The following is a 26,456-nucleotide window of genomic DNA, read 5'->3' as shown; positions in this document are numbered from 1 at the left end:
CACACAGAGAGAGAGAGAGAGAGAGAGAGAGAGAGGCAGAGACACAGGCAGAGGGAGAAGCAGGCTCCATGCAACAAGCCAGATGTGGGACTCGATCCCGGGTCTCCAGGATCACACCCCGGGCTGCAGGCGGCGCTAAACCTCTGCGCCACCGGGGCTGCCCAGTATTGTATTTTTAAGTATAAAATTTTAATTGTTGCTGTAATTGATTTTTATGTATTGACCTTGTATTGTTTCATGTACTCTTGCTTGGTTCACTCATTAGCTCTAGCAGTTCTTTTATAGATTGTAGCTGATTTTCTGTGCACATAAATCTTGTCATCTGCAAATAAGGAGCATTTTTACTTCTTCCTTTCCAGTTTGTATATTATTTCATTCTTCTTGCCTTGATTTCCCTGGTAATGTTGAATAGAACTAATAAGAGTGGACGTCCTTTCCATGTCCCAGTCTTTCCTCATTAAGTGTATATGTGTGGTGATAATATTGAAGATCTGCTCTCCTAACAAATTTCAAGTATGCAATACAGTATTGTTAATTATAGTCATCATAATATATATTATATCCCCAGAAGTTATTTGTCTTATAGCTGAAAGTTTGTACTCTGTACCTGTTGACCAATATATCCGCATTTCCCTCACCCCCTAGGCCCTGGCAACCACCATTCTACTCTCCATTTCTATGAGTTTGATTTTCTTAGATTCTACACATAAGTGAGAACATAACAAACAGTATTTGTCTCTTGACTTTTTTCACTTAGCATAATTCCCTCAAGGTCCATCCATGTTATCATAACAAGCGGGATTTCCTTCTTTTTATGGCTGAATAATACTCTATTCTATGTATATACCACATTGTCTCCATGCAGTCACCCACAGATGGACACTTAGTCTTAGTTATTATGAATAATGCTGTGATGAACATGGAGACATAGCTCTCTCTTCAAGATTGTGATTTTATTGCCTTTGGCTATATACCCAGAAGTGAGATTACTGGTAGTTATATTTTTAATTTTTTTGAGGAACTGGCAAGCTTTTTTCCATAGCAGTATTTAAGGGTTCTAATTTCTCCACATCCTCTCCAACACTTACCTTCCTTTTTAAAATTATTGTTATAGTCATCTTAGTGGGTATGAGATGGTGTCCCAAAGTGGTTTTGACTTATATTTCTCTAATGACTAGTGATATAGATTTCATATCCTTCTTGGCCATTTGTATATGTTTGGAGAAATAATTGTATGAGTTCCTTTGCTTATATTTTAATTGCACTATTCCTCTTTTTATTGTTGAGTTATAGAGATTTGCTGTATTTTCTGGATGTTAAACTCTGGTCAGATATCTGATCTGCAAATATTTTCTCCCATTCTGTGGATTGTCTTTGCATATTCTTGATGACCACTTTTGATGTATGGAAGTTTTTTATTTTGTTGAAGCCCAATTCAGTTTTTCTTTCTAAGATTTTTTTTTTTTAATTTGAGAGAGAGAGCACGTGGGCATGTGCATGACAGTGGAGGAAGGGACAGAGGGAGAGAGAGAATCTCAAGCAGATTCCATGCTGAGTGTGGAGTCCAGTGTGGGATGATCTCTAAAACCCTGAGATCGTGACCTGACCCAAAACCAGATTGTGAGGCTTAGCCAACTGAACAACCCAGGTGCCCCTAGTTTTTCTTGTTATTAATGCTTTTGGTATGATACCCAAGGTCATAAAGATTTATCCCTATGTTTTCTTTTAGAAATGTTAATGGTTAATTGATTTTATAGGTTAATTGATGCTTTCTCAGTATTGTTTTGCATATTTGGAAGCCATGCAATTCTATATGAATTTGAGGATTGGCTTTTTGATTAATGTAAAAAAAAAAGGTTGTTGAAATTCTGATAGGGATTGCATTGAATTTGTAGATTGCTTTGGGTAGTAGTGTTGTCTTAACAGTAGTAGTCTTCTTATCAACAGGGCATGTCTTTCTGTTTATGTCTTCTTTAATTTCTCTTAGCAGTGTTTTGTAGTTTTCAGTGTACAAATCTTTGGTTAAATTTATTCCTAGGTATTTTAGTATTTTATATTCTTCTGTAAATGGAATTGCTTTCCTAATTTCTTTTTTGGATTATTTATTGCTGATGTATACAAACACAATTTAACACAATTGATTTTTGTGAGTTGATCTTATATCCTACAACTTTGTTGATTTTGTTTAGCTCTAGTGACCTTTCTTGTGAATTCTTTGGGATTTTTCTGTGTAGGATCATGTCATCTACAAATAGAGATAGTGTTACTACTTCCTTTGGAATTTGATTTTTTTTTTCTTGTCTAGTATCTCTAGCTAGAACTTCCAGTTCAGTGTTGAATAGCAGTGGCTAAATTGTGCATCCTTGTCGTGTTCTTGATTTCATGGGTACACTTTCAGCCTTTTACCACTAAATATGGTATTAAATGTGGAATTTTCATAAATACCTTTTATCACGTTGAGGAATTTTCTACTTCTGCTTTTATGAGGGCTCTTATGACAGGATGTTGGGTTTTGTCAAATGTCTTTTCATTAATTGAGATGCTTATGTGTTTTTCCTTTGTTATATTAATGTGATGTATCACATTGATTTTCATATATTGAATCAGCCTTATAGCCTTAGGATAAATACCACTTGGTCATGCTGTATAATCCTTAATATATGCCAAATTTGATTTGTTTGTATTTTGTTTAGGATTTTTGCATTTATTTTCATAAAGGATATTGGTCTATAGTTTTCTTTTATTATGATGTCTTTATCTGGTTTTGGTATCTGCTCTCACGGAATGACTTAAAAGTGTTCCCTCTTCTATTTCTTGGAAGAATTTGAGAATAGTTGTTGGTAATTCTTTAAGTTTTTGGTAGAATTTACCAGTGAAGCCATCTAGTTCTCCTCTTTATTTGTTAAGAGGTTTTTGATTACTAATTCAGTCTTTTTATTTGCTTTTTAAAACTATTTATATATTTATTTATTTGTTTTAGAAATAGTGTAATCAGGGGGAGGGGCAGAGGAGAAGGAGAGAGAATCTCAAGCAGACTCCAACTTGAGTGTGGAGCTATATGTGGGGCTCAATCCCACAACCTTATCTGAAATCAAGAGTTGGACGTTTAACCAACTGAACCACTCAGGTGCTCCAGTCTTTTTACTTGTTTCAGGTCTATTGAGATTTCTACTCTAGCAAAATAAATCAGTCAGAGAAAGAAAAATGCCATATGATTTCACTCATATGTGGAATTTAAGAAACAAAACAGATGAACACATGGGAAGAGGGGAAAAAAAGAGAGAGGGGAACAAACCATTAGAAACTCTTAACATTAGCACAGCTCTGGCCGGGCAGCATGGCAGACCTAGCCCCTCAACCCAGCAAGCAGAAGCGCGAACAGGATGCTGAGGAGGTGGAAGCCGCCCAGGCGAAGAGTAAGCTGGCATCAGGAATGGTACCTCCACCCCCGTGCAGTTACCATTCTCCAGCTTCAGAGTGGAAAAAGTGCTGAGGGAGTCCGCGAGGAACAAAATCCTTTTCCTCCACGGGAAGGTGAATGAAGCCTCTGGAGATGGCGGTGGAGAGGATGCCATTGTGATCCTGGAGAAGACACCGTTTCAGGTGGAGCAGGTGGCCCAGCTCCTGATAGGTTGCCCCGAGCTCCAGTTGCAGTTCTCCAATGATATCTACAGCACCTATCACCTGTTTCCTCCATGGCAGCTGAGTGATGTAAAGGCAACTGTGGTTTACCCAGCCACAGAGGAGCATCTACAGAAGTACCTGCGCCAGGACTTCCTGGCGCCTGGTCCAAGAGACGGGAAGCAATTACAAGAACATCACCTTACCCTACCTGGAGTCCCAGAGCCTCAGCATCCAGTGGGTGTTCAGCATTCTCCATAAGAAGGCAGAAGCCGACCGGATTATTTTTGAGAACCCAGATCCCTCTGATGGCTTTGTCCTCATCCCTGATCTCAAGTGGAACCAACAGCAGCTCAATGACCTGTACCTGATTGCCATTTGCCATTGCCAGGGCATCAGATCGCTTCTGGACCTTACTCCAGAGCACCTGCCGCTTCCTGGCGTGAGGGCCAGGAAGCCATCCTGCAGTGCTACCAGGTGAGGGGAGACTGCCTCCGTGTGTACCTGCACTACCTGTCCTCCTACTACCACCTGCATGTGCACTTCACAGCCCTGGACTTCAACGCCCCAGGCTCAGGGGTGGAGCGGGCTCATCTGTTAGCAGACATGATGGAGAACCTGGAGTGTGACCCAGAGCACTACCAACAGGGCACCCTTACCTTTGCCCTCAGGGCTGATGACCACCTGCTCAAGCTCCTGCAGGAGGCCCAGAAGAGCTGAGTCCCACCCAGGGGCTATCTGGAGAAGAACGCCCAGGTGTGGGATCGGCAGAGGGACCTCGGGGTTTTTACCACCCAGTGAATTTTTTAAAAAACATATTTTGTACTGGTTCCTTCCTCGTATGTGAATAAAGTCTTGGTCTTCTTCTTCTTCTTCAAATAAAGGAAACTCTTAACATTAGATAACTGAGAGTGGATGACTAGATGGGTGATGGGATTAAGGAGGGCATTTATTGTGGTGAGCACTGGGTGTTGTGAGGAATCACTGAATTCTATCCCTGAAACCAATACTGCATTATATGTTAAACTAGAATATAAATAAAAATTGAAAAAATATTTCTATTCCATCTTCAGTTTAATGTGCATATTGCTAGAAATTTGTCCATTTCATTTTGATTATCTCATTTGTTGGTGTAAAATTTTCCATAATTTTCTCTTATAATCCTTTTTTATTTTTTTAAGTTTGGTAGTAGTGTCCCCACTTTCATTTCTGATATTAGTCATTTGTGTCCTTTTTTTTTTTTTGTCAGTCTATCTATAGCTTTGCCCATTTTGTTGATATTTTCAAAGAACCAAATTTTGGGTTTTTTTTATTGTTTTCTACTCTGTATATCATTGATCTTCATTCTAATAATTTCCTTCTATTAGCTTTGTTATAATTCACTCTTTTTTCTAGTTCCTTATGATACAAAGTTAGGTTATTATTCGAGATCTTTCCTCATTTCAAAAGTAGGCATTTACAGCTATACATTTCTTTCTAAGCATTGCCTTCAAAGCATCCCATAAATTTAATTATATTATCTTTTCATTCAAATATATCTATTTTTTAAAAATATATCTATTTTTTAATTTCCCATGTGATTTCTTCTTTGACCCACTGTTTATTTAAGAGTGTTTTTTAATTCACACATACTTGTGAATTTTTCCACTTTCTCTTCTGTTACTGATTTCTGTCTTTTTTCCTTTGTGGTCCAAGAAGATGCACTGTACAATTTCAGTCTTTTAAAATTTATTAAGACTAGTTTGTGGTCCAACTTATGCTGTACCCTGGAAAATATCCCATGTGTACTTAAGGATATGTATTCTGCTATTGTTGAGTACAGTGGTCTATGTATGTCTTTTAGGTATAGATGGTTTATAGTGTTGTTCAGGTACCCTGCTGAACTTCTGTATAGATAGTCTAGCCATTGAAAGTAGTATACTGAATTCTGTTACCCACAGGACTGTCCATTTCTCCCTTCAATTCCTTCACTTTTTGCTTCATCTAATTTAGAGCACTGGTTTTTTTTCTTTGTTGCATATATGTTTATAATTGTTCAATTTTATTGATAAAATCAACCTTTTTCTAAATAGATAATGTCTCTATCTCATAACCATTTGTTTTTTGGTTTATTATTAAAATCTTATTTATTTGAGAGAGAGAGAGAGAGAGAGAGAGAGAGCACAAGCCAGGGGGAGGGGAGAGGAAGGAGAAGAAGCAGGCTCCCTGCTGATCATGACCTGAGCTGAAGGTAGATGCTTAACTGACAGAGCCACCTAGGTGCCCCATTCCAAATTTTCACTTTTAACCACTTTGTGTCTTTCTGTCTAAAGTGAGCCATGGGGCACTGAGGTGGCTCAGTCACTTAAGCTTCCAACTTTTGATTTCAGCTGAGGACATGATCTCAGGGTTGTGAGATCAAGCCCCGTATTGGGCTCAGCACTAGCTGTGGAGCCTGCTTAAGATTCTCTCTTCCTCTCTTTCTGCCCCTCTCCCCTCCCTTCATTCCTTCTCCTCCTTCCTTCCATCCCTCCCTCTCAAAAAAAAAAAAGTATCTTTTGTAGACAGCACCTAGTTGGATCATGTTTTTTTTTAATCCATTTTGCCAATCTTTGCATTTTGACTGAATTTTTTTTAGAAAGTTTTTTTTAAGATTTTATTTATTTATTTATTCATGAGAGACAGAGACAGAGAGAGGCAGAGGGAGAAGCAGGCTCCCTGCGGGATATGGGACTCAATCCCAGGACCCCAGGATCACTACCCGAGCTAAAGGCAGATGCTCAACCACTGAGCTACCCAGGTACCCTGAACTTTTTTTTTTTAAACATTTTTTCTAAGATTTTATTTATTTATTCATGAAAGAGAGAGAGGGAGAGGGAGAGGCAGAGACACAGGCAGAGGGAGAAGCAGGCTCCATGCAGGGAGCCCCACGTGGGACTCGATCCCGGGTCCCCAGGATCACACCCTGGGCTGAAGGTGGTGCTAAACTGCTGAGCCATCAAGGCTGCCCCTACCCTGAATTTTTTAATTTATATTTGAAGCAACTACTCCTAAGGAAGTACTTACTTTTCCTTTTTCTGTGTTATACTGTTTTTGTCTTTCTTTTTTTTTTTTTCATTACTGCCTTCTTTTGTGTTTTTTTTTTTGTTTTTTTTTTTTTTTGTAGTGAACCATTTTGATATCCCTTCATTTCTTTTTGTAGGTATTTTTAAAGTATTTTCTTTGTGGTTACCATGGAATTACATTAGATTCAACATGTTTGGCAAAATAGAGAGGAGTTCCTGCATCATTCCCTCAGGTAGCCCACATATAGGGCAGATATACACAGTAATTTGCAAATAAGGTCTAGTGTACTCCCTGTGGAACCAGCGACCAGGTTCCCACACTGGGAATGTAGGTTTTTATCCTTAAGATTGCTGACAAGATGGGGAAAGTGTAGTAGGTAGTACAACGGCAAGAAAAAAAAAACACAGAGCTTTCCACCACTTCTAAATTGCTGTTTTATTGATTCAGCATTTGTTTTATTGATATAAACCCTTGATTGTTTTCCAGGGTTCTGATAAAGCTGGTTCTACCAGTTACTGCTTTTATTATTATTATTCTTTTGGAAGATGGGGGCTTGAAGCTGCCTACTCTGTTGTTTTGCTTAGGTCACTTAGTTGTGTCTTAAAGAGATTTAAATAATGAGGGGGGAAGGTCATAAATATCTACCTATACAGTTAAATTTCCAGTACTCTAAATTCATTGTGTAGATCCAGGTTTCCATCTGGGATCATTTTCCTTCTGCCTGAAGGGTATCTTGTAACATTTCTTATACTGTTAGTTTGGTAGTGATAAATTCTTTAAAAGCTTAAAGTATGTCTGAAGACCTCTTTATCTCATTTTTTAAAGATATTTTCACCAGGTATATCATTCTAGATTTACAGTTTTTTCTGTCGGTACTTTAAATTTATGACTATGCTATCTTCTCCTTTGCAATTTTTCCAAGAAGAAATTTGGTATTAACCTTATCTTTGTTCCTCTGTAAGTAAGTCTTACCTGTATCACTGGTTTTGAACAATTCAGTTACAATGTGACTTGTTGTACTCTATTTCTTCTACTTGAGATGGAGCTTCAGATATGAGATTGTGTATTTCTCATTATGTTTGGGAAGATGGAGGCCATTATTTTTCCCTATGTTTTTCCATATCTCTAGCTGTCTTTTTGAATATATGGAATATGGGTTAAATAATTTTTGGGGGGGGTAAAATAATTTTTATTATCCTTTGATAATTTTAACGTGTGTCAGTTCTGGGTCAGTTTCGATTGATTACTGTCCTCTTGATGGGCTATTTTCCTGCTTGCTTATATGCCTGGTAATCTTGTTTGGATGCCAGACACTGAATTTTACCTTGTTGAGGGCTAGTCAATTTTTTTTATTCCTGTACGCTTTCTTCTTTAAAAAATATTTTATTTATTCATGTGAGACAGAGAGAGAGAGAGAGAGAGAGAGGCAGAGAGAGAGGCAGAGACACAGGCAGAGGTAGAACCAGGCTCCATACAGTGCGCCTGATGCAGGACTCGATCCTGGGACTCCAGGATCACACCCTGGGCCGAAGGCAGGCAGTCAACCACTGAGCCACCAGGGACCCCCATATTCCTGTACATTTTCTTGAACTTTGCTTTGGGATTCAGTTTGATCCTTTCAGGTTTTACTTTTATGATCTATATGATAAGTCTGGAGCAGTGTTCAGTATAAGGCTGATTATTTCCCATTACCCAGACAACACCTTCCTGAGTATACCTACTATCCTATGAATTACAAGTTTTTACAGTCTGGCTGGTGGGAACAGACACTATTCTTGACCCTTTCTTAGTGACAGATCCTGTTTTTCAATACTTTTGGATGGTTCTTTCTTTGGCATTGGGTAATTTCCTCATAAACTTATACTCATGAGTACTGGATTACATACTTGAGAGAAACCTCTGTGGATCTCTGGGAATTCTTTTCACAGTTCTCTTCTCTCTGGTACAGTCTTTTAAACTCTAGCTGTTTTGATCTCCCCAAACTCTTTAGCCCTATATTTCAAATCGGGAAGTCCACTGGGCTCTTCCTCAGTTCCCTTCCTTTCTGTACCACTGCCTAGAACTCAAGACAGTAAGCTGTGATGATCATGGGGCTCATGTTCTCAACTCAGTGACCATTGTCCTTTGTTGTCTATAGTCTTAAAAAACACAATTTCATAGATTGTCTGGTTTTTGTTGTTGTTCTAGGTGAGAGGATAAATCTGGGGTCCCTTTGTTTCATTACTGTCAGAAGGGAAAGCCCCTATTATAGATTTTGATACATTATATTTTCATTTTGATTCAGTTCAAAATATTTTCTAAAGTCCCTTGAGACTTGCTATTTGACTCATGGATTAGATTGTATTGTTTAATTATCAAGTGTTTAGAGATTCTCCTTTTGTTTTTGTTACTGATTTTCTAGTTTAATTCCATTATGCTCAGAGAATATACTTTGTTTTATATCAATTATTTTATATTTATTAAGACTTCTCTTATGATCCAAGATATAGTCACTATCAAATACCTTTACACATAACTTTCCTATTTCACCATACCCCTTCTCATGTCTGACTTGGCACCTCAGATGTCCCACTTCCTGCTTTCCATATCACAAATGTAATGACCTTATGGTAGTATAATTACACTTACCCTCCCCACGACCCCGCTTTTGGTAATGGTTATTACATCTTTTCATTCTATATTTGTTACATCCACCTATATAATGTCTCCTTATTTTTACTTGAAATAATCAGGTCATAAAGCAAATCATGAAAACGCAGACTTTTACATTCACCAAATTGTTTACCATGATGGTCTTCATTCCTTCATATAGTTCCACATTTCCATCTGATATTAGTTCCCTTTGGTCTAAAGGGCAGCCTTTAACATTCCTTGTAGTGCAGTTATGCCAGTGATGAATTCTCTTAGATTTCACTTATCAGGACTTGTCTTTTAGCACCTATGCTGTCTTTTCCTCTACAGAAGTGTTGACTTTTAATGTAGTCCTATTTATCTCCATTTTACTAAATGATTTGCAGGTTTGTGTGTCCGTTTCTTCAACCTCTAAATACTGGGGTGCCCTGGGGCTCAGGTCTCAGACTTCTCTATGTTAATTCCCAAGTAATCTTAGTCTCACAGCATGTGTTCACTGATGGCTTTTATGTCTGGCTCCTCCTCTGAATTCCAGTAATAAATGATAATTTAACAGACCCTTGCTGAGCTAGATATTATCCATAGTCCTTGAATGGGAAGTCTGCACTCCCTACCTCTACTTCCTTGCTTTCCATTCATAATTTAACTCACTGCAGCTTGGCTCTTGTCCCATTCTTCCACTGCTCCTGCTGAGATTTGTTCCTAAGTAACACAGCCCATCCCCTTTTCTTTTCAAATTAAGTCTTTCATGAAATCAGACAGAAGCAGAACTACCCTTGCAGCGGGTTAGGGAGAGCTGCCTGCCTTTCTCATCTCTTCAGGTTGCTTCAGGCCTCTTTCCTGAGTGCTGCCTATCCTTTAACCTCTGTAATCCCTCAAACTGCCTGATCTCCAGCCATCCTCCTTTCCATCTCTGTGCCTCTGCACAGTGCTCCTGCATCTGCTTGAACCCGCTTTAGCCACTTTTTGTCCACTCAGGTAACACCTCCCAGCCTGTCTTCCCCTTTTTCATTCCCTCTCTTTTTTGTGCCTCCGTTATCACTCTGGCCACAGTGAATTGTAGCTTTCTACTTACACATCTCTCTTCTCCACTACACTGAAGGCATGGAGATCAGAGACCCTGGCTTGTCCCTTTCATCTATTTAATGGCTGTCAGTGGAGTGAATGAATGGTCCAGGAAGCTGAGCTAGATAAAAATCTTAATTGGCAGACCACCAAGGTGTTTTTTTTAATGGTTTTATTAAGATATAATTCACATACCGTACAGTTCACAGGGCTGTACGATCACCATCATAATCTAATTTTAAAATATTTTTGTACCCCCTAAAAAGAGAACCCCATTTTCCAACATACACCTTCCCCAGCCCTCGCCAACCACTAATCCACTTTTCCAGACCACCAAATTTAACATAGGGTACAGTGATCACAAATCCTCAAAATCTAACCGATTCTGGACTATGATGTGAAATTTGGTCGGTAACTGTCCCACTCAACCAATTTGTACGGCAGGAAGTCAAACTTAGCTTGCAGCTTCAGATTTGATCCGCAACACATTAGACTCTTGGACTGCATGATCGGGAATTTATTAGAATTAGTTCCACACTGAACAAGGGTGGTTGTTGGGGGCTGGTCTGGCTTTTCACTGTTGCTGTGCAAGTAAATCCCCTTTGGCAGAAACAGGGCAACTGAAAAACTCACCATCTCTGGTAGCAATCGTGAAAAACGTGCCCGGTAACAGCCTCTTCCGGGGAGTTCAGCCCTCTGGAAAATAACATGGATCAAGCATTACGTGAGCGGTCGCTTTCCGGAGCTTTTATCTTTAACGCGCCTCTTCACCGGCTCACCCCGGGTGGGTGCTGCGAGCTGGAGGCGCGGAAGCCGGGGAACACCGACCGCAGTGTTTCTGTGAGGCGGCGTTTGCCGAGCGGGGTCGGATCTAGCGCGTTGCCAGGCAGCAGCGGCGTTGCCCGCGGCGGTCGCTCGTCCGAGTCGCTTGCGCTGTGACGCAACAGGCGCGCGGTGACGCGGCGCACGGCGCGGTGCACGCTGGGATATTTAAGTCTTCTCCGCGGCGCGGAGCCGCGATGTCTCCGGCGGCTGCGGCGGCTGGCGGAGGCGAGCGGCGGCGGCCGATAGCGAGCGTCAGGGACGGCCGGGGCCGGGGAGGGGGCTGCGGCGGCCCGGCCGGGGCGGTGGTCCTCGGCCTGTCGCTGTTCGGCCTCGTGCTGTACCTGGTGCCGGCGGCGGCGGCGCTGGCCTGGCTGGCCGTGGGGGCCACCGCGGCCTGGTGGGGACTGAGCCGCGAGCCCCGCGGTTCGCGCGCCCTTTCCTCTCTCGTTCGGAACGCGCGGCGTCAGCGGCCCCTGCACGCCTCGCCTCCGGCTAAGTCGGCGGTGAACGGAAACCTCCTAGAGTCGCGGACCCTGCTCGAAGGACCGGACCCCGCCGAACTGCTCCTCATGGGCAGTTACCTGGGCAAGCCCGGCCCCCCGCAGCCTGCACCCGCCCCGGAGGCCAGGGACCTACTGGAGAGGCCTGGCCGCCGCCGAGCACCCGCTCGCGCCGCGCCGCCTGCGCACTCGGTCCATCTTGTGCACCACACTCACCCCTCTCTCCCCACTCCTCTTCTCCGACCCCCTAGGAGGCCTTCCCACCGGTAAGATACGCCCATCTTCCCCACACCCTCCTCTCTGTTGACCGGCTTTGAGTGAAGGGCTTGATTTTTAAATCAGATTTTCTTTTTCATTAAGTCCAAAGTGGACTCTGTATCGCTTTGTCCTCTTGAAACACCTTGGTGTGTGTCAACCGTCCCGCCTGCCCTCCTTGAGCCTTTGGAATGAGATGTGATGCCAGAGCTGCTTCCTTTTTTTTTTTTTTTTTTTTTTTTTTTTTTTACCGGTTTTAAAACTGAATTTTAGTATAGCATTTAGAAGAATACTTGATAAACTACTAAAATATCCCTGCTTCTGGTGAAAGTATCTATGCCTTTCGAGAGTAGTTATATAGTATATTTTGTTACATTTTTCCTTTAAACCAACAGGAGCAATTCAGTTAGTCAAGCTCAAAGAGGTGTTCCCGGAAGACCCCTCTTTGATAAAACTTGATTGTCAAAGAGGCAATCCCATTTACCTCCAATAGCTGAGCATTACAAAGGAATACAAAACTGGTGAAAATATTAGGTTATCAATAACTATATTTAGTTGAAAGATGAACTTTAGGTGTCAGAAATGTTTGAATTTGGGTGTATATTACTTATGACTCAGCATAAAAGATTGAAAAGACTTAAGAATTCTTGAAAAGTTCCTCCTTGCATGTCCTAACACGCACTTTTCTTCCATTGCAGTTTTACATGTGTAGGCAGGGTTTTCAATTTCCCTCGCAAAATTGTCGAAGTCCATTGGGACAGCTGTTAAGCAGCTGCTGCTGTCCATCCTTAGATGGAATGGGAAACCATTGCCATAAAAATGCTTTGTTTTGTGTGGCTCAAAAAGCAGTTTAAGGGGCTCCTGGGTGGCTCAGTTGGTTGAGCGTCCTACTCTTGATTTCTGCCTGGGTCCTGATCTCAGGGTGGTGAAAGGGTCTGCATCAGGCTCTGTGTGATCAGGGCACAGTCTGCTTGCCATTCTCTCTCCCTCTCCCTCTGCCCCTCTCTTAAGTGTGCTCGCTTTCTCTAAATAAAAACCTTGTTTAAGCTTTCTGGAAGATAACCCACATGATTCTTTAGTAATTTGCATTTTCTGCCATTCTTTCAGGCTTCTTTGTTTTTATAACATGTCTCCCATTCTCCATAGGGATTGTGGGACTTTATCAAACCGGTTTGTAATAACACCTCGAAGACGATATCCAATCCAGCAGGCCCAATATTCCCTTCTGGGGGTACTTCCTACAGTGTGCTGGAATGGTTATCACAAGAAGACTGTGCTATCTGCTCGTAATTCCAAAATGGTGTGCAGCCCAGTGACAGTGAGGATTGCTCCTCCAGATAGTAAATGGATTCGTTCACCAATGTGAGTGTTAAACTGCTGGCAGAATAAATTCCTGTTTATTTCCACTTACTCTTCCACATCTGTTCCTCTAACAAAACAACTGTGAAACGAAAAAGGGGAAGAAGCTGCTTATTTGAATCAGAAATCCCTAGTTTTTTGTTTTGTGTGGGACTTAATTGTAGCTTTCATTGCTAAGGGCAGTTTCTTTCATTGTATGGTTTTGCTTATTGGTTGGCTTCTGATTTCCAATGACTGAAATCTGTGCTATATGACATGGCTATTAATGTATCTCAATGCCAGAATCTTGTTTTTCATTATAGACCAGAGCAGACAATCAACTCAACGCTGTCCTCACCATCAAGTAATGCCCCAGATCCATGTGCAAAGGAGACCGTACTGAGTGCCCTCAAAGAGAGGAAGAAAAGGACAGTGGAGGAGGAAGATCAAATATTTTCTGATAGCCAGGAAAATAAAAGAAGGTAACAGGCCCTGCAGAGTACTAAATAGGCCACCCACACAGACTCCTGTGATTTGTTGAAATACAGATCACTCCCAAAAAGCAGAGACTAACTCCACAGTTTGTGAGCCTCAGTGGGTGCCCTTCTTTGGCTTCCATGGAAGAGCTTAGTAACAAGGGCTTTAATGCTGTTAGTTTCCTGCAGTGCAGGTTAAATTTTATAACTTAACTTTTCCGTAAGCTGACAGCTATTAGCAATGTTAGCCTCATACTTTTGATACAAATGTGCTCAAAGCCTTTTTTTTTTTTTTTTTTGAGAGAGAATGCTAAAAATCTTTCCCTGACCAGCTTGTGTTAATTACTTGGGTAAGCACCATTCAAATGTCATATTTGTGCAGAAGGAAATGCTTGTCGAAGCAAAGTGAAGACTGGAATATGGTAGATTTATTGGTAATGAGACTAAACCTAATTTCATTATTTGGTTTCTGATATTTTAATGAAAATGAACCGTCTGTCTCCTAACTGTGGAAAGAGCAGAGGTTGAAGTCACTAGTTATGATGCATAGCTTCTTATGGCTTTCCAAGAATCAGTTAAGGACTTCACTCCTCTTTTAATTCAACAGATTGAGCACCTAAGTTTGTGCCTGGGCTTGCTCCAGCATTAGGGCAGTGAGCAAGAGAGTCCCCATGGGCCTTGGATAATAAAATAAGGAATTAGAGATTGTAAGTGTATAGAGGTTTTAAAAAAAAAAAAAAAACACAACAGGATCATATAACAGACTAATAAAGGAGGTTTTTTTTTTTAATATACATTGATCAAGGAAGCACTCTGAGAAGACAAGTGGACCCCACTCTTGTTAAATATAACCATTGCCCTCCTCCCCATTACCTAGACCAGATTGTTCATATCCTGCAAAGTTGGCTGTCTTTGATACTGCCAATGCAAAGTTAGGTAGGGAGATACTAATAAATGGAGGTGTTTTTATGTAACAAAGGAAGATCTCATGATGAGTAGAAATGACTTAAAAGTGAACAATTTGAACTAATGTCAACTGGCTAAGCAGGGGTGGCAAAGAGTGGGGGATGTGGCAGTGGGAAAGGGTATCATTCTTATGGTCCAAATAGGTCTCTCATATTATCCAAGTTCTAAGTTTTCTTGACCCTGGTGAGCCTAAAACAGGATTCTGTATTATCTTTCTCATCCTTGGAATAAGCAGTGATTATGGGCACCATGCATAGGCAGTTCTTACATGAGATATGTGAAATTTTTCCCTAACAGACTTATTAACCTCTAGAGCATTATGGGATGTGTGAGTTAGTCCCTAAAATGTTTTTAAAACATCTGTTTGTGGGTGGTAGGGTATTAAATTTGTGATTATAATACTTTGGAGAGAAGTTAGCAAGTAATACACCGGAGTAAGTTCAAAAGGTCTTGAAGCATTTTTACACTCATTATGAGGACAATCCTAGAATAAATCTACCTTTCAGAATCTTTAGGATTTGAAGCAGCCTTTTTCTTGTCTAGCATAGAACCTATATACTATAGAAATAGTGTAAGAAAAAAAATAGTGTAAAATTATAGGAATATGAGAAGATACTCTAAGGAAAAAAACACTGTCAATTCATTTAATTGAGGGTTTTTTATTTGTCACAGGCGCCATGATAGCAGCGGGAGTGGACATTCAGCATTTGAGCCCCTGGTGGCCAACGGAGTCCCCGCTTCTTTTGTGCCTAAGTATGTGAGAATCCATCTGAATGAGGTAGACTGGGGAAGGGCACGGTTGGAGCTGTTGTCTTGTAGATTTTCCTCTGTGTTGGTTGTATTGCTTTATTAGTCCAGGTACAGATCTGTGATATCTGAGAGCAACATTTTAAGTCACGTCCCATAATAACTATCATCTGATTTCTTTTAGTACTTTTTCATTAATATGGATAAAAAGTATGGTACAGCTAAGAGTTTGTAAATATATTTCATAACTATATAGTTAAACAGGTTTGTGCAAAGGTTAAAGTGCAACAGTATGAAATTTAAGATAAATGTTAAGTTTGTACGTTTGAGTTTATTTATTTTATTTATTTATTTTTTAAAGATTTTATTTATTCATGATAGACACACAGAGAAAGAGGCAGAGACACAGGCAGAGGGAGAAGCAGGCTCCATGCAGGGAGTCTGACGTGGGACTCGTTCCTGGGTCTCCAGGATCAGGCCCTGGGATGAAGGTGGCACTAAACCACTGAGCCACCCAGCTGCCCCTGTATGTTTGAGTTTAAATATATTTAAGAGTTGGATGAGAAGGAAAGTGGCTTATGAAAAGATTTGTGGTAACTTACATCCTTATTGAGTCAGGAGGATGATAAGGCTGCCAAAAGAGCTAATGTGCTTCCGGTCTGTGCTGATAGGAGAACAGAGACTAGAATGGAGCAAGGGAGGGGTAATTGTGCTTTCCTCAATTATGTTCAGATTGTCCATGCAGTGTTGTGTTTGGGTCGATGTCTACACTGTAAGAGGATAAACACAACCTGTCCTGTGTTCTGAGTGAGTGAAGCAGTTGTAAAATGTTACAGGGTGGTGGTGTTTGAGTGGATTTTGAAAGTATAAAGTATGGATCCAAGGGGAAAAAAATATGAAGGGGAGTTAAGGGAATGAGGGAGGGAAGGATAATGGTCTCCAGAAACCTAAAGAGCAGTTGCATGAAGAAAAGGCCAATAGTTGTTTGATTTGGCTCCAAACAGATGCCCAGGTGAACTATAGGTGGAAGTTAGAGGAAATACATTTTGAGTGTAAGAATAAATTAGCCTGTAGTTAACATTCATTACTATAGGAGAAAGTGAGTTGTCTACATTGTAACAAAGATTAGGTAACTGTTGTAAAGGAAAGATGTTTCAGTTGGAAGCTTAGAAAAACTGGTTGGTTTCTCTTAACTCTGATTTTTTTAGTAGGTTTATTGAGGGATAATTGACAGATTGTGCTTTTTTAAAAGTGTACAATTTGGGAATCCCTGGATAGCTCAGTGGTTTGGCGCCTGCCTTTTGCCCAGGGCGTAATCCTGGAGTCCCGGGATCGAGTCCCATGTCGGGCTCCCGGCATGGAGCCTACTTCTCCCTCCTCCTGTGTCTCTGCCTCTCTTTCTCTCTCTCTCTCTATATATATATATGATGAATAAATAAATAAATAATTAAATCCTTAAAAAATAAATTAAGTGTACAATTTGATAAGTTCTGACATGTATACACCTGTTATACCATTGCCATAGCCAAGGTAATAAACATAACGGTCACCTTCAAAAGTTGCCCCATGCCCATTAGTAACACCTCCCTCCAGTCCTGCCCCCATCCCCAGGCATCCATTAATCTGCTTTTTGTCACTGTAGATTAGTGTGCATTTTTTTCTAGAATATTATATAAGTGAAATCATGCATTTAATTTTTTAAATATTTGTCTTTCCCTTCCTGGCTTTGTCTGAGATATTTAGCTGAAATGGTAACTATAGTATTAAGAGCTTCATTTTTTTTTATTGAGTTTATTTAAGAAATGTTTTGTGACCATGGATGAAGCCTTAAAAGAATGTTGCCTTAAATAGCACAGCTCACTGTCTTTTTCTTTTTTATTAGGCCTGGCTCTCTGAAGAGAGGTCTCAATTCCCAGAGCTCAGATGACCACTCGAATAAGAGATCTCGCACCTCTTCCATGAGCTCCTTGACGAGCACGTACACAGGTGGCATCCCTAGCTCCAGTCGCAATGCCATTACTAGTTCTTACAGTTCTACTCGAGGTTTCTCTCAGGTATGTTCATCTTGATGCATGGGAGAAAGGTGTTCTGAGCATTAATTAATTGATTAGCCAGTGTTTACTAACCTCATTCCATCCTTCAGATATTAGGATTACCTCTGAGCTAAAAGAAGGTGCAGATCCTCAAATGGATGCTTAGACCCAGGGGACAAAATAGAAATCCCAGAAAATAAACCAGTTCATGTGGGGACACCTGATACCAAACAGCCAGTATTACAGATAAATGGACAAAGGATGAATAATTCAGTAAATAATACTAATTTGATTGAAAAGGTAGATTCAGTCTAAATTGCACTGAGTCGTGAAATTCATCTTATTGTCATTGAGAATTTAGTGAAAGTTTTTTAAATATTGTAATTTTTAAAAATTCTTTTTTAGAAAAAATTATTCTTTCTTAGAGAATATAGTATGGCCTAGGGAACTGAGCGAGCTTTGCTACCAGATTCAGAGTCACATTTTAGTTCTGACACTTAGTAGCTATAGGACTTTGGGCAGGTAAATCACTTCAACTTATCTTTTCTCATCTCCCAAGGATAAAATAAAGATTGTAGGTAATGCTTAAAAAATATCCATTACAGTACATGTCAATAAGCGGGTACTCTATATATAGTAGCTAGAAAAAAAATAAAGTGTGCATGGAAGAAGAGTTTGAGAGAAGAATGCTTTTGAGATAAGGTAATCCAGAAGGCTTTTACAATAATGTAAATGAAAGATGAAGGCCTAAGCCTGAGCAGTTCTAGGAATAACACCACAACAGGCAGATTGAGGATAATTCTCAAGAGCCCTAGGATTTTCAGAATGGTTAATGAGTACTGGCTTCAACTTAGTCACCAGCCATATTGACCCCTAACAAGAGAATCAGCCTGTCTTTTGAAGCCAGGCACTGACTTCTTTGTAGCTTATGAAACTTTATGAAAGTCCTGGATGGCATCTTCTTCCAGTATAGGCTTTCTGTCTTGAAATTCCCGTTGTTTGCTGTAGCCCCTTTAATTAATGATCTTAGCTAGATCTTGTGGATGACCTACTGCAGCTTCTACATCAGCCTCTGCTGCTTCCCCTTGTTAGGGAGATGTCTTCTTACCTCACTGAGTCAGCCTCTACTAGCTCCAGACTGCTCTCCTGCAACGTTCTCACCTCTCAGCCTTCATGGAATTAAAGGGTTAGGTTTTGCTCTGGTTTAGGCTTTGGCTTAAGGCAATGTTGTGGCTGGTTTGATCTTCTACCCAGACCACTCAGACTTTCTCCAGATCAACAATAAGGCCTTTTCGCTTTCTTATCATTCATACATTGCTTTTTTTTTTTTCATTTATATATTCATGTGTTCATTACAGTAGTACTTTTAATTTCCTTCAAGGACTTTTCCTTGGGGCTCACAACTTGGCTGTTTGGTGCAAAAAGCCTAGCTTTCAGCCTGATTTGGCTTTTGACCTGCCTTCCTCACTAAGCTTGCTCATTTGTAGCTTCTGATTTAACGTGTGAGATGTGCAACTCTTCCTTTCAGTTGAACACTTAAGAGGCTACTATAAGGGTTGTCAACTGGTATAATTGCAGCATTGTAGTCTTTCAGCAAATAGGCCAGAAGAGAGGGAGAGAGATGGGAGAACTGCCAGTTAATGGGACAGAGCACACATATTTATCAGTTAAGTCTGCCACCTTTTAAAGGTGTGGTATGTGGCTCCTCAAAATAATTACAATAGTAACATCAAGGATGACTGATCACAGATCACCCTAACAAAGGAAATAATAATAAAAAGTTGGAAATATTGCAACACTTAACCAAATGTGAGACAGAGACAGGAAGTGAGCGAATGTTGTTAGGAAAACGCCACCAATAAGCCTTGCTTGAAGCAGAGTTGCCACAAACCTTCAATTTGTTCAAAACAGCAACATTTGCAAAGTACAATAAAACAAAGTATGTCTGTACTCATCTGTTCTTAAAATCTTTTTATTATGTCAAATTTCAAATGCATACAAAAGGAAAGGGAATCTAATGGACATCCCTATGCTTCACTAGTTAGTTACTAGCATTTTGTCTATTTCATCAGTCCATCCCCACCCTGTTTTTGCCCTGGAGTTGCATTTTACAGTAAATTACAAACCTGTCATTTCTTCAGTGTTTTTTATTATTATTTATTTATTTATTTATTTATTTATTATTTATTTATTTATTTTTAATTTATTTGTGATAGTCACACAGAGAGAGAGAGAGAGAGAGAGGCAGAGACACAGGCAGAGGGAGAAGCAGGCTCCATGCACCGGGAGCCCGACGTGGGACTCGATCCCGGGTCTCCAGGATCAAGCCCCGGGCCAAAGGCAGGCGCCAAACCACTGCGCCACCCAGGGATCTCTATTTTTATTGTTTTTAAGATTTTATTTATTTATTCATGAGAGAGAGAGAGAGAGAGAGAGAGAGGCAGAGACATAGGCAGAAGGAGAAGCAGGCTCCATGCAGTGAGCCTGACGTGGGATTTGATCCTGGGTCTCCAGGATCATGCCCTGGGCTGAAGGCAGGCACTTAACCGCTGAGCCATCCAGGAATCCCTCTTCAGTGTGTTTTAAAACTTTTTTAAACATTAATGACCACAGCACCATTATTCCTCCTAAACAGCAATAACTTCTTTTTTTTAATTATGTTCTTTTTTTTTTTTTTTTTGATATTTTATTTACTTATTCAGGAGAGACACAGAAAGAGGCAGAGACACAGGCAGAGGGAGAAGCAGGCTCCATCCAGGAAGCCTGATGTGAGACTCGATCCCGGGACTCCAGGATCATGCCCTGGGCTGAAGGCAGGCGCTAAACCGCTGAGCCACCCGGGCTGCCCCCCCCCCCTTTTTTTTTTTTAAGATTTATATTTAATCATTTGAAAGTGAGAGCAAAAGAGATCACAGTGGAAGAGGGAGGGGGAGGAGCAGACTCCCTGCTGAGCAAGGAACCCAATGCGGGGCATCATCCCAGGACCCTGAGATCATGACCGGAGGCTCATGATTGACTGACTGAGCCACCCAGTTGCCCCAATAATTTTTTAATATCAGTTAGTATTGCTCCATGTTCAGATTGCCCATGTTATCCTAAACTTATTACAGTTCCTTTGTTTGAATGAGGGACCAAACATCAATTCTTTTACATTTGGTTCCTATGTTTCTTAGACTCTCTGAATCTGTAATATTACTATTTTTTTCATGCCTTTTTAAAAAAAAAACTGGATCATTTTGTTCTGTGGAATTTCCCACATTCTAGATTAATTTTCTGTCATTGTGGCATCATTTTAACATGTACAGTTTCCCCTATGTTTGTAAACGGGAAGGTGAGAGTCCTGAGGCTTGATTAGATTCGAGTTCAGTTATTTGGCAGAACATTGCACAGGTGATACTCTGTACTTGTGATTACATCACCCCAGGAGAGCATGAGGTCTAACTGCCTCCCTTTTTGGAGGTTAGTAATGACCCCTGAGCTCAGCTGTTTTCAGTCCAATTCTTCCATTTTAAGTTCTCTGTTTTTCATTTGATTTTAGCAGCCATATATCATCTTTACCTAGGTCCATGATTTTATTAGGTTGCAAGATGGTGGTAATCTAATTCTCTTGTTCTCTCTGCATGTATTAATTAAAATTCTATACAGTAGAATGTGCCTTTCTGGTGGATTATGCAACTTTAGATCCTTGTGGTCATGAGTTCAAGTCGCACATTGGATATAGTGATTACTTAAAAATAAAATCTGTTTTAAAAAAAAAATTGTTCTGGGGTGCCTGGATGGTTCAATTGGTTAAGCATCTGATTCTTGATCTCAGCTCAGGTCTTGATCAGAGAGTCATGAGTTCAAGCCCCACCTTGGGCTCCACGCTGGGCATGGAGCCTACTGCTACAGGGCTGGATCCCACAACCCTGAGATCATGATGTGAACCAAAATCAAGAGTCACTCAACCACTGAACCACCCAGGTGCCCCATATTTGTGTCTTTTATGAGTGAGTTTGGGCAGATTTTCACGTATTAGAGAAACATTCCAAATGAACTAAATATTTAAATGTAAAATAAAAACCATAAAAGTGTTTGCAAAAACAGGCTTCTCATGCATTGCTGTTGGGAGTGTCAATTTATACAGTTCTCTGGAGAGCAGTATGGCAGTAATTATCAATATTAGAGATGTATGTGTCTTTTGATCCAGTAGGTTTGTTTTTAGGAGTTCTCTTTGTATACTCAAGAGTATATAGGAGGGTGTTGATTGTAGCATTTTAATAGCAGAAGCTTGGAAACAATGTAAATATATCTGGGGGGGGACTGGTTAACAGTATTTCCATAAGTTTTATAAGCTACATACAATACTATGTAACTATCAAAAAGAATCAGGTAGCTTAATAGGCACTGGTGTGAATTCAAAAATACAGAACAAAAGCAAGGTGCGGAACTGTGTATATACTGTCCTCTGTTATTTGTGTGGCTGGTTTCTTTAATCTTTTAACATGCATAGAATAATTTTGAGACATTTTATTAGAAACCAGGAGTAACTATGAGGTAGAAGGAAAACTTTTTACTGTGTACTCTGCTCGTTGGAGTTTATGACATGTGCTGCAAGTACTGCTTTTCCTGGTTTCAAAAAGTTTTTAAGGGACCCTGAGTGGCTCAGCGGTTGAGTGTCTGCCTTCGGCTCAGGGCATGATCCTCGATCTGGGGATCAAGTCCTCCTGTGAGGAGCCTGCTTCTGCCTCTATGTCTCTGTATCTCTCATGAATAAATAAATAAAATCTTTAAAAAAAAAGGGGGGGGGTTAGGTGTAGATAGCTGTTAAGATTAAAAAAAAAAAAGATAAAATTCCCCTGTTCTTGGAGTGCCTAGGTGGCTCAGTCAGTTAAGCAGCTGCCTTCAGCTCAGGTCATGATCTCCCTGGGATCAGGCCCTGAGTCAGGCTCCCTGCTCATCAAGGAGTCTGCTGCTTCCTCTCCCTCTCCCTCTATATGTGTACTCTCTCAAATAAAATCATTAAAAAAATTTTTTTCCCTATCCTGGCTGTCCCAGTCTTCATCCCATAGGTAGGTACCTGTTGTTAACATTTGTACTATGTGTGCAAACAGATAATACACAGAATTTTTTTTTTAAGACTTATTTATTTATTCAGAGAGAGCGAGAGAGAGAGAGAGGCAGAGACAGGCAGAGGGAGAAGCAGGCTCCATGCAGGAAGCCCGACGTGGGACTCGATCCTGGGTCTCCAGGATCACACCCTGGGCTGCAGGCGGCACTAAACCGCTGCACCACTGGGGCTGCCCAATACACAGAATTTTTTGGTCTGTGTTACACAAATGGGATCATTACATTATATGCTTTTTTTGTCTTTTTGATGACATATTACATCGCATTCTATGTCAAATCTATATTGAAAAAAATTTTAAATTAGAGTGTAATGTAGAAAAGTAAATATCATAAGTATACAGTTCCATGTTATCACCACCTAGGTCAAATAATAAATCATTTTCAACACCCAGAAGCCCCTCTCATATCTCCTCCTTCCTTCTTGAGTATTAGCACTATATAGTCTTATCTATTTTTAAACTTTATATAAATGGAGACCAGCATATGCTTTCTTTGTGTTTGGCTTCTTTCACCCACTGTTTTTCCTTATGAGATGCATCTAGCATCCAAGTTGTTGCATGTAGCAGCAAGTCTTATTCTGTGTTCATTTTCTTTATGTGAATATACCATAATTAATTTTTCCTCCTGTTGGACATTTGGATTTCCATATGCATAATGTTGCTATGAATATTCTTGTGTTAAGTCTTTTGGTAAATATATATAAAGTATGTGTAATATTCAGTTGTAGTAGATGTTAAATCATTTTTTAAGGTTGTTTCAGTTGATACTCTTACCAGTACAGTATGAGGTTTTGTTCCTGTGGTTATACATCCTCACTAACACTTGGTGTCTCCAGTCTCTTTAATGACCCATTCCAACAGGTGTGAAGTATTTCGTTGTGGTTGTAATTTATGGTTATAATTGTAATTGTTGATTGCTAATGAAATAGAGGTGTGAACTGTTCGTTGGCCATTCGTACTTTCTTTCTGATTTATAGAAATTCTTTATATATTCTATATACAAGCTCTCTATAAATTGTGTGAAATCATTGTTCTACTCTGTCTCATCGCTTCATTTTCTTCACTTTACACTTATGGTTAATGTATTGTGTGCATTGTATAGGAATTATTTGTCTACTTAAAGTCATGATATTATACTACCTTCTAGAAGCTTTATTCTTTTTCTTTCACATTTGGATCTGTAATCCACCTAAAGTTGATTTTTGTATATGGTGTGAGGTAGCGATCAAAATTAGTGTTTTTCCATATAAATATCCACTTGACTTAGCAACATTTTCTTTTTTCTTAGCAACATTTATTGAAAGAATGGACCATCCCTTTCCTATTGCTCTGTAGCACTGCCTTTGTTATAATTTAAATGTCCATAATACATGGATTATTTCTAGATCTGTTCTGTTCCATTGGTCTATTTTTGTGCCCTATACCCATCTTTTTTTTTTCTTTTTTTTAAGATTTTATTTATTTATTCATGAGAGAGAGAGAGAGAGGCAGAGACACACACAGGCAGAGGGAGAAGCAGGCTCCATGCAGGAAGCCTGTGGGACTTGACCCCTGGACTCCGGAATCATGCCCTGAGCCAAAGGCAGACGCTCAACCACTGAGCCACCCAGGTGTCCCCCCATCTTTTTTTCTACCCTGTACCACATAGTCTTTTAGTTTTGATGTGTAGTAGAATAAGTCATCCAACTTTCTCCTTCTCTCCTTCTTCTTCAGAATTGTCTTGGATCTTGACCTTTTGCATTTCCTTGTCAGTTTAGAATCAGCTTGTCGGTTTCTATCAAAAGAAAGGACACTTGTTGAGATATTAAGATTGCCTTTAATCTACCAATTATTTTAGAGAGATGATATTTTTTACATGTTGAATCTCCCAATCCATGAACATGGGATATCTTTCATTTCTCTTTTTTTTTTTTTTTTTTTTTTAAGATTTTATTCATTCAAGAGAGAGACAGAGAGAGGCAGAGACATAGGCTGACAGAGAAGCAGGCTCCTCACAGGAGATATTTAGAAAAGTAAATAAAAGTAATAAAAGTAAAGTCCCCGATATGGGACTCAATCTTAGACCTCAGGACCATGCCCTGAGCCAAAGGCAGACACTCAACCGCTGAACCACCCAGGGATCCCTCTTTTATTTCTTTATATCATCTTTAGCTGCTCCGTGTAGTGGTCCTACATATTAAACTTATTTCTAGATATATATTTTTTTGATGCTACTATAAATAGTATGTTAAAATCTGTTGCTGATGTACACAAATACAACTGATTATTATATTCAGAAAATTTGCTAAATTCCATAATATTCTTTTGTATATTTTTTAGGATTTTTGTGTGTACATCATGTTGTCTACAATGACAGCTACTTTTTTTCTTTTTCTTTTTCCTATCCTTATATTATTGGGGACTTACTATATTTGGTTAAGACCCGAAGTACAATGTTAAATAGAAGTGATAGCAAACATCCTGGTTTTTCCTGATCTTAAAGGGAGTGCTTTCCTCATTTCTTGTTATATATGCTGTTTGGTATAGGGTTGGTTTTTGGTTTTTTGAGGGTTTCTGTAAGATTTATTTCAGAGAGAGAGTGTGCTCAAGGTCAGGATGGGGGAGGGAGAGAGTCTCAAGCAGATGTTGCACGAGTGCAAAGCTCAATGTGGGGCTCAGTCCCACAACCCTGAGATCACAACCTGAGCCAAAACCAGGAGTTGGCCACTGAACTGACTGAGCCACCCCAGCACCCCTGATACAGGTTTTTTGTAGATAGGAAGTTCCTTTTTCAAATTTTTTGAGATTTGCTTTGTGGCCCAGCACATGTTCAGTTTGGTAAATGTTTCCACTTCACTTGAGAAATTTTATGCAGTGCTCACTTATGATTTATATTCCTTGGAATTTGTCATGTGGTTTGATGTCTTTTGATGGTTTTGAAACACCTCAACCATTTTCTTTTCAGATGTTGTTCTGCCCTATTTTCTTTATTTTCTTGGTGTCCAGGACACGTTAGACCTTTTCTGTTGGTCTCATGTCTGTCTGTGTTTCCCATCCTTTTGTCTCCTCATCTCCAGTACTTCCCTGGTTCAGTTTACAGATTTTCTTTAAATTTTTTTTTTTTTTTTTTTAATTTATGATAGTCACACAGAGAGAGAGAGAGAGGCAGAGACATAGGCAGAGGGAGTAGCAGGCTCCATGCACCGGGAGCCCGACGTGGGATTCGATCCCGGGTCTCCAGGATCGCGCCCTGGGCCAAAGGCAGGTGCTAAACCGCTGCGCCACCCAGGGATCCCCAGTTTACAGATTTTCTTTAGCTTTGTGCTATTTTAGCTGATCCATCACATTCTTAAAGCATTATTGTTATCTTTCTTAGGCTTATCTGCCAGAATTTTCCATGTTGTCATTTAAATTATTATAATAATATTCCAAAGTCTTGTTCAGTAACTCCGGTATTTGAATCTTCTGTGGTCTATTTCTGATGTCTGCTTTTTTCCTCTGGGGGATTGGGTAAATACTACTTTCTTATATACTTGATTTTTGTTGTTGCTTTTTTATGTCAGACATTGGAAAAAAAAATGTAAATGGTGCCTTGAAGCTCTGAATGATGGTATCTTTCTCCAGAGAGATTTTGCTTTTTTATTTTACCTCTGGCAGTAGCTAGGATAGGGGCAGATTACTTCTGTCTGGGTGGACTTGACATGATTCTGAGTTGGTTGTCGGTTCTTTTTTTTTTTTTTAATTTTATTTATTTATGATAGTCACAGAGAGAGAGAGAGAGAGGCGCAGAGACACAGGCAGAGGGAGAAGCAGGCTCCATGCACCGGGAGCCCGACGTGGGATTCGATCCCGGGTCTCCAGGATCGA

General features: G+C 40.0%; 1 protein-coding gene and 1 pseudogene across 3 annotated transcripts in view; both read left to right on the top strand.

Annotated features, from left to right (window-relative positions):
* POM121C (POM121 transmembrane nucleoporin C) overlaps nucleotides 1–26,456 on the top strand; it is a 49,682-nt gene that overhangs the window by 11,585 nt on the left and 11,641 nt on the right. For 2 of the 3 annotated variants that reach the window (XM_049111064.1, XM_049111063.1), the window contains exons 2-5: nucleotides 13,089–13,304; nucleotides 13,604–13,762; nucleotides 15,395–15,475; nucleotides 17,352–17,523. In XM_049111064.1, the coding sequence (XP_048967021.1) occupies nucleotides 13,240–13,304; nucleotides 13,604–13,762; nucleotides 15,395–15,475; nucleotides 17,352–17,523 (477 nt within the window). In that variant the 5' untranslated portion in view covers nucleotides 13,089–13,239. Of the gene's footprint in view, nucleotides 1–11,366; nucleotides 11,954–13,088; nucleotides 13,305–13,603; nucleotides 13,763–15,394; nucleotides 15,476–17,351; nucleotides 17,524–26,456 lie in introns of those variants that run through there. The other variant, XM_025425848.3, reaches the window with a different exon arrangement.
* Nucleotides 606–4,579, top strand: LOC112646164 (m7GpppX diphosphatase-like; annotated as a pseudogene).

Source organism: Canis lupus, chromosome 6 (genome assembly GCF_003254725.2).
Source record: "Canis lupus dingo isolate Sandy chromosome 6, ASM325472v2, whole genome shotgun sequence".
NCBI classification, from domain to species: domain Eukaryota; kingdom Metazoa; phylum Chordata; class Mammalia; order Carnivora; family Canidae; genus Canis; species Canis lupus.
Note: the sequence above shows the minus strand (reverse complement) of the source record. Positions and strands in the feature narration are given on the sequence as shown.